The sequence below is a fragment of the Trifolium pratense genome, linkage group LG3 (genome assembly GCF_020283565.1).
Source record: "Trifolium pratense cultivar HEN17-A07 linkage group LG3, ARS_RC_1.1, whole genome shotgun sequence".
In the NCBI taxonomy this organism is placed as follows: Eukaryota; Viridiplantae; Streptophyta; class Magnoliopsida; order Fabales; family Fabaceae; genus Trifolium; species Trifolium pratense.
Window position 1 is genome coordinate 41,818,619 of NC_060061.1, and position 14,694 is coordinate 41,833,312.

The 14,694-nt window shown below is 33.5% G+C and overlaps 2 protein-coding genes across 4 annotated transcripts; both read right to left on the bottom strand.

Moving 5' to 3' along the window:
* Window positions 1-372: 372 nt before the first annotated feature.
* LOC123914024 (villin-1) lies at window positions 373-8,370 on the bottom strand. Of its 3 annotated transcripts, none has more exons than XM_045964996.1 (22): window positions 8,204-8,370; window positions 6,956-7,059; window positions 6,535-6,634; window positions 6,271-6,339; window positions 5,881-6,114; window positions 5,578-5,755; window positions 5,350-5,476; window positions 5,062-5,227; window positions 4,761-4,911; window positions 4,575-4,663; window positions 4,324-4,479; window positions 3,947-4,015; window positions 3,688-3,756; window positions 3,458-3,595; window positions 3,237-3,365; window positions 2,563-2,710; window positions 2,417-2,427; window positions 2,185-2,325; window positions 1,740-1,865; window positions 1,342-1,576; window positions 800-978; window positions 373-698 (listed from the first exon to the last, which is right to left on the bottom strand). In XM_045964996.1, exons 2-22 carry the CDS (start codon window positions 7,009-7,011, stop codon window positions 585-587), a joined length of 2,685 nt encoding a protein of 894 aa, XP_045820952.1. In that variant the 5' UTR covers window positions 7,012-7,059; window positions 8,204-8,370; the 3' UTR covers window positions 373-584. The 3 variants fall into 3 exon arrangements, with proteins under 3 accessions (XP_045820952.1, XP_045820953.1, XP_045820951.1); XM_045964997.1 differs by lacking the exon at window positions 8,204-8,370 and adding an exon at window positions 7,962-8,154 and having other exon boundaries at window positions 800-948; XM_045964995.1 differs by lacking the exon at window positions 8,204-8,370 and adding an exon at window positions 7,962-8,153.
* Window positions 8,371-13,806: 5,436 nt separating this feature from the next.
* Window positions 13,807-14,460, bottom strand: LOC123916118 (pleckstrin homology domain-containing protein 1-like). The gene has a single exon (XM_045967490.1). The coding sequence runs from the start codon at window positions 14,371-14,373 to the stop codon at window positions 13,918-13,920; it is 456 nt and encodes a 151-aa protein (XP_045823446.1). The 5' UTR covers window positions 14,374-14,460; the 3' UTR covers window positions 13,807-13,917.
* Window positions 14,461-14,694: the final 234 nt, after the last annotated feature.

Sequence of the window (14,694 nt, forward strand, 5' to 3'; positions counted from 1 at the left end):
TAAGCTAGAAGAGACTCGCGTCATCTCATCTAAATGCTCTCGGGTTTATATATATGTTTTTATTCATAGAATTATAATGTTTTTCTAATTGTTATTAATTATTTAATTATGTTATAATATTTTTAAAACATTATATTTGATTTATAGAAAAAAATTAATAACATGGAATATGTTTGCCAACATTGACAGTGCCATCATTAATGAGTTTGACACATCATCAAAAAATTTGACCAAAATGAAGTTGGGGGACTAAAATTCAGAAGAAAAAAAAAACTAAAATATGGGATCAAAAAGTTGACTTTTAAAATAGAAAAGTTGACTTTTAAAATAGGGGATAAAAAATTCAAATTTTTCAAAATAGAGGACCAAAACGCATTAAAGCCTTTATTTTATTGTCAGGGAAAAACATAACAAGTTTCACATGTATTCCCCAAAAGCATCAACACAGATCACAATAGTATATTATGAAACAAAATGAAAGAATAACTACGTAGTAAGCTTATTCACTCATGCATAATACACTCAAGAGGTAAAAATTGTATCATGCTATATATATTATAGATGCATTTGTTGTTGTCCATCCTTTAAAATAGATCCAGTGACATCTTCAGCTTGTTCTGTTTCCATCTAGGGAGTTTGTAGAAAGCAGATTTTGGCATTCCGAACTTTTCATGAAACTCTTCATTAGATAAATATGCCTATAGTTTCATTTCATCACAATAGAGCAGATAACGACGGTTAAGGTTGAGTGATGAATGTGAGAAAACTGAAAGTAGGATTTCTTAAGTTCAAAAAGTACCTCTCTTTTAGTTAGATCGATGCCTGTTACTGGATTTGGTGAAACCACTCGAAGACGCTCGTAAGGGTGTTTAGCCAGAGTATCGTCATCCACATTTTTGTCCTTGTCGGTGAAACTTGCAGCCTCATTTGAGGAGCTCAGTTCTGTTGCTGGAGAATCAGACAGTTGGATTGTTTGTTCTGCAAGAAAAATGGTAAAGAAAAATAACAAGGATGATAGGACATATACTATTGCAATCCAATGTAGTTCCATTTTTTAAAGTGTTCAAATTTCAGTACTTTGAACCCACAATTCAACTGCTGCTCAGCACTTTGTATGTGTGCGTGTGAGAGAGTTTCGCCGCTAGGCTCTTTAGAACTTTGTATCTTGGAAAGGTTATGGAAATAGGCTAAAATAACTTATGATGGACATGTCATAAGTTGTTTCTTTGAGCTCTCTCAAACAGTCTCACAAGTGTTTATGTCAGTTGATAAGCTCAAATAAATCAAACCAAACAGGCCTAAAATTTCACATCATAAGTTGATAAAAAGGATTATTGTTACCAGTACTGTCATTGGCAGGAGATCCTTCAAAGAGCTTCTTGGCGACTGGAGTAGGGCTTGAAAAAAGCCGATTGCCTGATTGCCTATAGTCTGAGCCTGCACTCCTAGGTAGAGGTGAACTACTTCTTCGACGGCCATTGGAAATGATAGAACTGCTTTTGTGACCAGTAGGTGTAGAGTCCCTGGAGTTTCCTTTCAGAATTGCAAGCTTTCTCTCAAATGAATTACCAATAATCTGCAACAATACCATTTTATTTAACGTAGTTAATATTTAATAAGACGGATGACAACAAGGGGATAGTTCTTAAAGTCGAGCATCGCGGTATTGGTGATCAGTGATCCCACGAAGACATTTGGTCACTGATCTTTAATTATAACTTCGAACAGAGATGACTTACATTTGCTTTTGAGTGATCCCATGAAAAGAAACGAGTGAAAAATTGCGGCTCGTAACCTTCCATTACAACATAAATAGGGACTTCCAGAGATAAGCCTTCAACAAGGACATCCATTTCCAAAAATTTCTGCTCATTACAATTTCCATGGTAAGAAAAACATATTGTAGTAAAGAGTGAGTCAATACTATATTGGAACCTTCATATTATTTAAAATCACTTATGAAAAACAACTTATTTCCATAAGCTCTCCAGGATAACTTATGAAAACAACTTATAACATATGAAAACAGGTTAATTTTATTTTATCTTTTGTTATAGAAATAGCTTATATATAACCACTTGTATGATAAATCATAAATGCTTATGCTATTAGAGCTTAATTAAGTTATTTATCCAAACAAATACTATTTGTGAGATCAATGAAGGTGGAAAGAAGACTACTTACCAAGCCAAGGTTGAGAGCTTCTTGTTTCGATTTGACAACCGAATGCAAGCCAACCCAAATATAAATCTCTCTTTGGCAATCAAGCAATAAAACATCTTCAGTAATTAAGTCATCCTGTGTATAATTGTATATCTCTTTCACCTGACACATTACAACGCCACATTGAATAATTAACCATATTCAATTAATAAGAGGTACATGAAAAAATCGAGTTTGTAGACGTAATATATACCTTGAAGTCTCCTGAGTTGAAGTTTCAATAAGTTTGCGTGATAAACAGAACCATCAATTAGACATGTTTTCCCTGTCATTTCACGCACGGTAATTCTAAACCAAGCGAGACCTAGATTATTTTTCTCAAAAGGTTGATTTTGTTACCTCTGGTTATTTTTAGAGCAAACAAATGTGGATCATCTGTGAAACCTTGAATCTCTTTCTCTTTTGGATATTCTGACTTTCCACCAAGAACATCCCAGAAAATATCAGGTTCATTCCCTTCCCTCACAGATACAGGTAGCTGGGTCGGCTGCAATTCACATCAACAAATGCCAAAACTTATTATTAGATACTTCCTTGCAAGATATCATCGAGATAAAAAAATTTAGGCCAAATGCATTCAGGGGTCCTTTAAGTTTTGCATTAGTAACAGTTAGGTCCTTTAAGTTTTTTAGGTAACAAATAGGTCCTTTTAAGTTTTCTTCTAACAAATCTGTCCTTTAAGTTTCTAACTTGTAGCACCGTTTCCATTCTTCCGGTTATCCTTCCTTCCAGTTAGGCCTCAACCATATGGGTCTCATGGTTCACATCAGATTGAGCCTCAAATTGATCATGGTTGGTTGGTTAACATCAAAATTAACGGTCATGTCAGCGCTTCCGTAAACGTAGGATAACTGGAAGGGTAACCATGCAACAAGTTAGAAACTTAAAAGACCTATTTGTTACCTGAAGAACTTAAGGGACCTAACTGTTACAAACGTGAAACTTAAAAGACCCCTGAATGCATTTGGCCAAAAATTAATAGCACAGTCTCCATTGTAGTTGCAATGACATACATTAAGCAGTTCAACCATTCTATCAAGAAGATTATGGTCTCTTGCTGAAGATAGGCTTCCAATCCAAGTATACATAGCTGCTTCGGTTCGCAGAATATAGCAATAGGATGAATTCAGGGAACTTGAAACCTATAACGATTTTAATATATACTCAATAATCTATAAAAACTTATGTATGAAACATAAATTTACATAAAAAAATAAGAGCCACTGAACCATACTTGATCGACTTGGATGGCCTGCATATTATCTGGACTTGTACCTTGAACTCGAAACAAGGCCACTATGTTTTCATTGTGAGATTCATCCACAATACCTTTTTCTTCTATAAATTTCTTATATCCTGAACTGTTTCCACCCTTACAACAAAAAGAAAAATTTAAGAATTGGAACATGTTTCTTTTCGTAACATTTTTACGTACCTTATAATGAGATCATAGTGAGTACATACCTTAAATATGATTAACCTCTGGAGTATTGAGAAAAATTGAGCTGGCTCCTTGCCCTCATGAATTTGAGCCTAAAAAGACATGTAATGAAAAATGTATAAATCGGTAGAGTAAAGCAGATTGTATAAATATGAACCTAGCACTTGGACAAGATAAAAATTGTACAGATACTATCCAAAACAAAAATGTGTTTGATGCACTCGTACACGTTTAATTAATGACATGTTATGAAAGAGTGAACATAGTAGGAACAGAACTAACCATAACTGGATTAGTTCTGGACGAATCGACCATAGTATTGATGTGGGAAATGGCAGCTGTTTTATCCTCCTATGAGACGAAATCATACAAAAAAGAGAACGTCGTGTTAAAAGTTATCAAGAGAAACATCGACTAAACCTAATCCAACTAGATGAGATTGAGGTTATCAAGAAGGGTTACAAAAAAGTGAGTTACAATATACATCGTGAATCACGAAAACTAAGTAGCAAGAAACAATCTAAAGTAAACAGATACTGTTTTACTTTCATGAATGCAATTTCTTAGAAAAATGAAAAAGAGAGTATCAAGTCTTTCATGTAAATAATATGATAATGACAGATTAATCCATTTCTACGAATTACAACTAAAACATCTACCGTTACACATTTGCAACCAAGCCAAGCATAAAACAGTGTCTCATCCCTTCCTTTTCCTGGAAATGTATACTGTACAATATAGCAATCTCCGCTGTAAAGTCTCGTGTGTTCGGTAACCGAAAGAATGGTCAGCTCATCACCATCCACGCGCCAAACCTTAAATTGCAGCAGCCACTAGCCAGTTAGCACAGGCAAAGGAAAATATGATAATAGGACAATGAAAAACATCTCGATTTTGAGCAAGAAATTACTTTTGTTGTGCCACTGAAATCTATAGATGGCTCATCATCCTCTTCATCAGGAAGCTCTTTCACATCATAACCCTGATGCTTGAATATGGCTGAGGCAGAAAAAATAAATATAAAGAAATGAACTATAGATGACACATTGATTGCACGCTTCTTAAACACAGTTAAACTGTGTGAATGGTACTAAACCTGCAACTTTTTCTCGTCCTTCTTCGTAAAGTTTAGGCTCAACTGTTTTAGGCCAGTTAGTAAAGTGCGACCGAAAGATGGTACTTTCCAATCCTTCTGATAAAAATGTCGTATGAGTCTTGTCCGATCTTCCTTCATTTCTGACAAAATCCTAGTAAAATGAAAATTGTAGTTGGCATAGGTAAATCCCTTAATGCAATGCTCGTCGACATGCATAATTGTAAATGACATTCCATACAGTTATATTTGCTAAGACCTAAGTGAGCTTCACTATTATTTACTAAAAAGAATAAACTCTTACTTCTGTAGCTTTGATCGCTGTTCTTCTTTCGGTCAATAAGGTCTGCCTTCCCATCCACACAAAAATTTCATTATCACAGTCTAACATATAACACTTGTCTGTTTCCAGCATTTCTTTGCTAAATGCATTGCTTCCGGTTGGACATAGTTTTCCCTGTAGATTTATCCTGTAATGTAAGTGATGACAGCCGATCCTTAGTAATGAGGAACAAAAGTACTTATTGAAGTAAGAGAAATAAAGTTTTGATGATTTCATGAAGTATTGTGCAAACAGATGTATGAACCTCACCAAAATAGCTTTACGGATTGAGCCACGGATTCCTGACTAGAAGGCGGTTCTCGAGGAATTGGAGCATAACCACCAAATAAACTCCAGAATTCTCCGACATCAGAATCGCCAACAAATTTTCCGTCCTCTACAATAATAGTATAATTATGACTTGCAACATATTTCCTTCAGAAAACAAATATAAGCACTAAAAAGGAACGGACGGAAAAAAGTAGTATATATTCCAACCTATTGTGGCCACCTCACATTTTCCACCATGCTTATTATCCTTGATATATTGAACAACCTCCAAACCTTTGGCTCTTTCTTGAATGGTAGAGTTGCAACCACTGAAGAGGAAGATTTTTAATGCAGTGTCGAGTATAAATACATCTTCATGATTCAATGATGACCTTATAAAAGGAACCTAGCGAAAACATAGGCACAATAAACACTAGTTATTAATCAAACATTCAGATAACATGCGGAGACACGATAATTCATACTATCAGATAGAAGTTAATAATCAAACTTCAAAAAAAGATAACTAACCTCTTTCACATGGACAACGTAGTCTCCCTTACATGTGTACAGGCTGACTTGGTATTCGCCATTCAAATTCCCTTGCTTTGAAGTAAACACTCCTTCGACAGGTATTAAACAAGGCTTGAAGTATGATAGAAACTTCTGTGATTCTTGGCCTTGAATTTCCCTATATTGAACACTGCAGGATCCTAAGGCTGCATCCAACTCAAGTGCCTTGTCTGATGCCAAGCTTGAATCCACCTGCAAATGCATAACTCCCAGTGAAAATGCAGATGATAGTGTCTAACCACTGTAGGGTACGTATATAAAGCTTAAAAAACTTTTTGTGTGGTGAGTTGACATTGATATACGATTTGCAAAAGAAAGCAAGATAGTAAAACAAGAAATAATACAAACCTTCTTTGTGTCATTTCCCAGCCAATAATGAATGTCATAATAAGGAGGGCCACTTTTCGGAAAAACTGCCTGTTTCCACAAACATGTAAAATGCTCAAGATCAAAATAAAGAACTCCATTATGATAATGATGGTGATCTTTTGAAATTTTATATCTTAATTGAAATATTAGTCATCAGCTTCTTCGTGTATTTAAGTCGTCAACTTCTTTATAGGTTTAAGAGGATCGACAAGATAATAAAGTGAGAATTGAGGAATATCTTACATTCAGAACTATGTATGCACTTCCGGTATAGAATTTTCGATGATTTGACTCCGACACTGGCACCAACTGCTGGTTTTCAATACACCAAACTTCCAATCCACTGACAATATAAAGCTAAGTGTACAAAGCAGAAAACTTGAACTAAAAAATATGATATATTTTGAAATGAAATTCATTGCTGATGCTGAACCAGAAAATTGCAAGAATTAAACACATCTGAGTTTATTTAATTATTTTGATTTTTGTCTCTCTAATCGATAAGCCATTCATTCAACGGATAATCATTCATCCAATCGATAATGCATTAATTCAACCGATAAAGGCATTCATCCAATGGATAAGGATGATCTAATGCAAGTTGGCCACTTTAGGCCAACACAAATTGTAAGACGGATTTAAAAGAAAATTGTTGTAAGGATACGGATTTGCTCCTGCGGTTTGGAATGCGGGATCCAAGTCCTTATTGATAATAGGCATTGTCTATGGCTCTAATACTCCACCGAGTTAAAGCAACACTAGATTATTCTGCAATTCAGGATTAAGATATACAGGCTAAGATATAGTCCAAAAGTTTGATATAGTAAATAAATCAATGCAGGTTAAGATATGCTACTATCATGCAAATAATCACAAACAGCTAAGATGACATTGAAAGAATAGTAATCAAATATTTGTGTAACTGTCCCTAATTTCTCAGAACTTTGAATTGGTATGTCCCTAAAATACTCAACCATAATTACACTCAATTAAGCCAATTTATGGCAATTTTTTTGTTATCACAACATAAAAAATAAAAAAGGTCTTTTCTTATTATAATGGCATTATGCTGCTCAAGCAACTAGGATGGACAAAAATAAAAAAACAATTATTTTCACAAAGGCCTAAGAATTTACATAAATTTTTTTCCTTATTTAGCTTGATAACTTTCCATGTGAATAGCAATATTCTTAAGATTTGAAATCATCATATAACATTCATAGTCCATACTTCAAATTTCAAACATCTACGCCTATCTTTGGTTTCACGGTGGGTATATCAGAATCACGGCGACCCACCATAATTTTTCAAAAGCTACAACTCTATAGCTTCTGCAAAATCACAGTGGATCACCGTGATTCAGTGTGATACCAATCATAGAAGAAAACCACTAGCATCAAGAAATCTAAACTGTTGACTAAGAAAAACGGCTAAAAGCCTTCAATTTTCATAATTTTTCTTTACCAAAAAAAAAAGCTTAAATCATAAAGTCACAATCCAAAATCAACACAAAAAAACTCAAACTAACTGAAATTATTCTCTAATACACATTCAACACCCACATATGAAAACTAAAAACTAATGATCAGAATCTAAAAACAATGAAACATGGCATGAAAAAGTCAAAGGGTATATAACATAGTTGACCAGATGTAAGATCAATATCATACCTTGGTTGAGTCTGCAGAAAATTTGAGAAAGATTGTAAAACTAAGAAGTGAGAGTGATAGTGATATGTTTGAACAGACAGAGAGAGAAAGAACAAAACTTGGATATTCACATTCACATTTGCCACATAGAAAACCAAGAATGAAGCATATATATTAAAGGGTAATAATGAAAACGGTTTTTGTTAGAGAAAGTGATTTAAGGAAAAGCAAAAAAACACAAAAGCACGTTTGTTTATCTTTACCGTCCAAGTTGTAATGGGGCCCACAAAAGTTGCTTTTTTAGTTGTTCACTTTCCACTCTGTTTTGTTTGATGAGAAAAGAAGATGATGATGGTGAAATGAAAGAGAAGGTTTGGTCAATTGGTCATGGTTGAAAACCAAGACATAGTACATGAGAGAGATTTCTCGAACTATGTTCATGTGAGTTTCAACATTTCTGACATGGCTAGCTCCTAGTGTTGTTTTTTTTATTTAATGCAAAACATGTGGTGTCTTTACATAGGAGAAATTATTTTTTACACCAAATTTAAAGGATTTTAATTCTCTTTAATTTTCCCTCATATTTTTTCTCCTTTTACTTAATTTAATTAATGGTTGATATATGAGAAAAAATTGGATTAAGCAAATCCTTAGTAATTTTTAAAGAGAAATGTTAAGTTAATTTTTTTTTTACATGGACGAAGTAGTAACTAGTAAGTCATTAAAAATTCACAAGTGAATAGAGTGGAGTTCGAATCTGATTATCCCTTTTGTTTAATTTGATTTTATTACTATACCTTTTGTTTATTTAACATTATCTTATTTTTGTTATCATTTATTTAACATTATCTAGGACAAGATCTGGGTTTTAATGGATTTGAGTAAGAGAAGTAAGCAACAATCATCATGTATTAGTTTTATCTTTGGTCAAAGTAAGCATGTAGTTTTTTTTTTTACTTAAACCTAGTGTCTTCTTAAAAAAAACTAGACCAAACCTAGTGCATTTTTCTTAATAAATACTTGATATGGTATAAAAAATTACCAATTTATTTTTCAATTAATATCAAATATGACAAAAAATTTAATATAAAAAAAATATGACAAAAAAAATATGATAAAAAATTTAAAACCATATAAAAAATTTAAAATAAAAAAAAAACAAAAATTAAAAAAAATAATATTAAAAAATTAGTACCGTTGAAAATTAAACTTTAAATATATATAGAATTTTTTTTATGAATATATAGAATATATATAGGAAAGACAAATCATATACGACGATAAATATATATAGAATTTTTTTTATGAATATATAGAATATATTTATGTGTTCTAAATAATTGTTTTTTTTATATAAATAATTGATTTTTATATAAACAAAAACAAATTGAATTTATATAAAAAAAATTGAATTTGTGTTAAATACAAAAAAAAATGGATTTGTATTAAAAAAAACGTGTATTTTTTTTTGACTAAAAAAAAAAGTGTATTGTATAAAAAACAATGGAGTTGATGTATATTTTTTTTAATAATCAGGGTTGATTTATATTTAGTTTTTCACCACTAGTTGAATCTGGTTCGGGGGGTCAGTTCTGACATCAAGTGGTTCCAGCCCCCTCCCGATCGCAGTTGTGGGGATCGAACCGCGGTCCTCTACCATCTAAATTAGTGTACGTTGAGATTAGGGTTACCTAGATCAGAGATACCCTAGGGATGAAGATTAAGATGAAGATTGCGCTTCCGCTTACGATTCTGAAAGTTGTGAAGATGATGAATCCGTCGATGTTGCAATTCTCAGCACTTCTACTCAAGATCTAGAATTTTCAACTTCGCAAGATTCAATCCTTTTTGGCAGCTTCACAAGTCCAATCATACCAGTTTCTATTCTTTCCATTGCATCAGATTTTGATGGTTTCTCTATCAAGATTGGGCATATTACTTGTTTTCTTGGTGATTCTTGCTGCAACGATGTCGATTTCACGATCACCTCTTCGGAAGAAGACAAGCAATTAAAGAATTTCGAAACTGAGTTTGTGTTTTTTTGCGATCAGCCAGAAACTACAGAATCCATCAAGTGTTCAAGTGTTCTCTTCTCCGATAGAGGTCAAGCGTCAACACGATGGCAACGTCCGATTCTCGCAAGATCACGATCAGACCAGCAAGAAAGGTGAGTTGCTTTCTGATTTGCAACTGCGTTTGTCGGAAAGCATCACTTTCTTTTCTTATCATCGTGACCTATGCATCATAATTTTTTATCCCGGCGGAACATATTCGTTTCGATTCTCTCTGTTTACGTCAATTGTATTTGCAACGACGTTTTGTCTCTTGTTTCTTGTGCTGATGTTAACACTCCACTATCATTCTCTCAAATCATCGCATTTTGTTTTTTTATCTTGGTGGCAATCAATTAATATCTGTTTTGATGAACTACTGATTTGATGCGCTCAGAAGGTGTTTGTATCCTTTGAAGCAAAGTTCAGTATTGCGATTTGGTGGAATATGGATGATAATTTCTTGAAGTTTTTTTGTTTGAAGTTCAGAATACCTTGTTTTGAAGATCTGCAGTGGTTAAGTTGGGTTTCGCATTGTAATTTAAACTCAATTGGTGAATTTGCCCATTTTGAGTTTGAGGGGGACAATTACGGTATAGCGATTCAGAACCTGTTAATTCTTCAGAACTTGATAATCATTCAGAACCTAATAACCTTTCAGCACCTGATAACTCATCAGAATTCAGAACTTGATAACCCTTTAGAACCTAGACAATGAAAACTCCATTATCCACAACAAGATTCATCAACACTATTCCACTTTCAAGAAAAATCGAAGATTGTGGGGCTTGTTAGTGTGGCGACAGTGAAGGAAATGAATTTCACTGGTGTTCTATGTTGGTTTACTGCCAAATGTTATGTCATTCTTCTTTTATTCGATCCACATAAACTTGACATCGGTGATGAGTTCCAACGTGTAATTTCATCTTTACGTGGCAATGAGGACAAGATATGCGTGGTTTTGAATAAGGCTGAGTGGCAGACCAAGTTGGTACTCAACAATTTATTTGAGTTTATGGAACCTTGATGTGGTTGCTAGAGAAAGTTTTGAATACTCCTGAAGTTGCACGTGTATAAGCCTACAGATGAAGTGGTCCTAACAAGTCTCGAGCTGATTTTGGATTTGGGATGCAATTTCTATTTGGCTAAGATTGGATATTTTACTCATTCTTTTATCAATCTATATTCATTCAATATGAATTTCTATGAGTATCTTCCTCATGAATACTCTTATGTTATCTATCTTGCTTATGAGTATGATCTTCATCCCTATGATTCCATGATTCTCAACACTTCCTATTGGACAAAAGATATTAGTGAAGGGCAAATTACTTTCTACACATGCAGCAACGCCGGTTGTGGTCATCAGTTTCAGGAGATAAGTTACTACTGTATTATCGAGGAAAGTTGCGCATCATCTCAGATGATGAGCTTGAATCCTGATCAGTTTTTATTTTCATTTTTTTTATTATCTAGATCTGTTATTCTGTTTTTATACAGAGATTTGTTATTTTGTTTTACTATATTTTATTTAGATTTGTTATTTTATTTCACCATCATTTAGCCTGATTTGTTTTTTTTATTTTTCTTACTGTTTAAGGTAAACTATTGTAGCCTTGAGAAACACTTTTCATTCGATAAAATTAGAAATTTTTCTCAAATTTGGTTCTTCTGGTGGATTCCAGAGCTTTATCTGACAATTTATCGCTTGCAAATATATGTTCTTATTATAGGATTAGCGCTTGTTGAACCTTCCCGTTTTCGACTGCATCATTGGTATTTCATATTTTGCCTATCTCCTGGTGTTGGTTGTTGTCCATCACCCTCACTAATCATGTCTGCCACTGACACCTCCAACCAAAAACTAGTGTCTATGCCATTGTGAATCACTCTCTTTAGATTTCCCTTAAATCAACCCTCCTCTCCAAACTAGGTTATGAAGTTTCCTTCAACTTCAATTAATCTTGGATCAATAAGGTAAAGATAGTTGAGAAATGGAACTAATTGTACAAATCATAAAGAAAGTAGAAAATACATGTTATTTTCCTGTTACAACAAAAAAATTTAAAAAAAAAAAAAGTGTTTGAAGAAAACACATGAAGAGTAAGATTAAAGAAACTAGAACATAAGAATGATGGATTTATTAGACCTTGCAACTAACTAGTACTATTATATCTCTATTTTAAGGCATAGTAAAGTAATAGATAGTTCAGCTGATTAATCCATTTGTTATGGCTTATGCTACAATGTAAGAAAATGCTATTTGTAGTATTGTAGAGATCTACATCAGATGTCTTCAAACCTATTTTTGTGTATGAGTGAACAATGGGAGAGAATCACTCCAACACTGAAGTCAATGTAGAGTTCTAATGATACTAGAAGCTTCACAATTAGACATGAGAGATCTTTATGTGAATTTTTCACATGATAAAATATGTAAATAAACTCAATTTGTACAAAATTTTATAGAGTTGTAAACTCCACTTAAGTTCCTATTTTATGTTATATTTTTCTTTTTTGAATTGAGTGTTTGGAACCGCAGTGGGAACCTTGCAGATGTGTCTTTATTAACCGGCATGCTATCTTTATTACAACTAATAATTGGATCAACCCAAACCTTCAATGTAAAGCAATGATATTGATAACATACACAACTTTTTTTTTGAAAACTTGGTATCCGGCCTTAGGACCGACTAATCTAAGGGGACCAATCCCACCGCCCACTTGCGGGGGCCCCATTTAAAGCCAGAGTTTTTTTTGCTATACACAACTTTGTTAACCGATTAGTCCTTCACTTTCTTACTGGTAGAGTAATATTCACATCAAATTTTCAGCATGTTTTTCCAAAACAAATAATTATTGTGCTACTAAACAAACTAATGACAACTTGATAACACACTTATTTACCACTGTCAAATGTAAAAGACAAGACATCTTAATTACCATCATCATTAGTTGTTATAACTTATAACAAGGATTCCTCCACAGTAAAATATTTCATAACAAAAATTAAACATAAAGCATATCACTCCTCATGTAGCAATCTCAATTCACTCTAAGGAGTCCTCAGAATTATCTAATCTCTATGGCTTATAATAGAGACGCTGAGAGTACCTATTAGAAGGGAATCATCATTCACACAGATGATTTATGAAACTCAATCATATTGATTCATACAAGAAACTAAATCAACAAAACAAATTAGAGAAAAATACATTACTCGACAATTAATCGAACAAATTTCCAGCTGCAATTCGATCGGTTCCAAAAATAGACTATTCTTGTTTCATTTCAATTTGAAAAACTAATAAAAACATAAACTCTTAACTTATAAAGTGATTCTCAAGAAGGTAAACAATTGAATACTACTGGTGATGGATTGGTTATGATGAGCGCAGCCCGTGGGAAAACTTTTTCTTTTATTGGCGCCCACTACTACTATCCCAAAATAATTTTTTTAAAGGCAAAACTATACTCCAAAATTCACTGCCAATTTGCCAAAGCACTAATCAAATTCAGTTTGATAAAGCACTGTCCCAAAATCACTCACACAACAAAATACTACTATGAAGCTCGGACACAAATATGGACAGACTATTGGCACGTTAACAACCGAGAATATTTTAGTAAATTGTCATAATTAAATGTAATTATAAGTGTTTGTGTCGTGTGTGAAACCAAGGCATGTCCAGTGTCGGACACGCCTAATGCAAGAACTGTATGTGCTGATAGCTACTAGATCACTCACTCCCACCACAAATTCAATCAGATCAACAAAATTATATCCAAAATCTTACATACCCACTTAACAAAAATAAAAAAAGCAACAAAATTTATTGATAAAAACAAAAATTAAGATTAAAATACATAATACTTATACAACTTGGTTAATTATTAAGATTCAGAACTATAATATACAAAACTGATCAAGTAGCAGCAGATTGAGATTGAGATTGATGATAATCAATAACCTCAGAAGCAGCATGAGATCTAGAACCAAGAACAATAGCACGACCAATAGAATTAATCCAATCTTCTTTATCTTTATCATTATCAGCAATGAAGAACATAGTAGAGTGAGGAGTCGACAATTCAAAAGCAGAAGCTTTATGAAGAAGATCTTCAGCACCTTTAACAGTAAGACAAGTTGAAACGCTGATAACACCACGAGGGACGGAGGAAGAAGAGGCGGCGGAAGATGGATCTTTGAACCAGAAAAGTTTACCTTGTTTTAGAACAAACCAACGACGACGCCATGTTTTGATGTAATCTCCTTGTTTTGTTAACCAACCGGAGCGTTCTGGGTTTGACCAGAATTCGATTCCTGAATAGTCTTCTGGGTTTGGTTCTTGGCCTGTTGCTGCTCGCCATAGATTCTCCATTTCTCTCTCTCTCTCCCTCTCTCTGGAAAAGGAAGATGCGCTTGTTGTGAAAATGTTGTGTAAAAGCAGTTGTGAGAAGTGTTGTAGTTTAGGTAAATATGCATTCCCACGTGGATATCCACGACATTTTTGTCTTTCTAACTAGGACATGAATTAGGTGCGGTAAATATGTATTCGGTGAAACTAAGATTGTCTAAATTAAGATTTTTGTTTTGATTTAAATCAGAATTAAAATTCTCTCAAAAGATATAGGGCAAAAGAAACATAGGGATGTTGTTTTGATGTCATACTAATTGGAGCTCAAATGCCGGATATGGATTC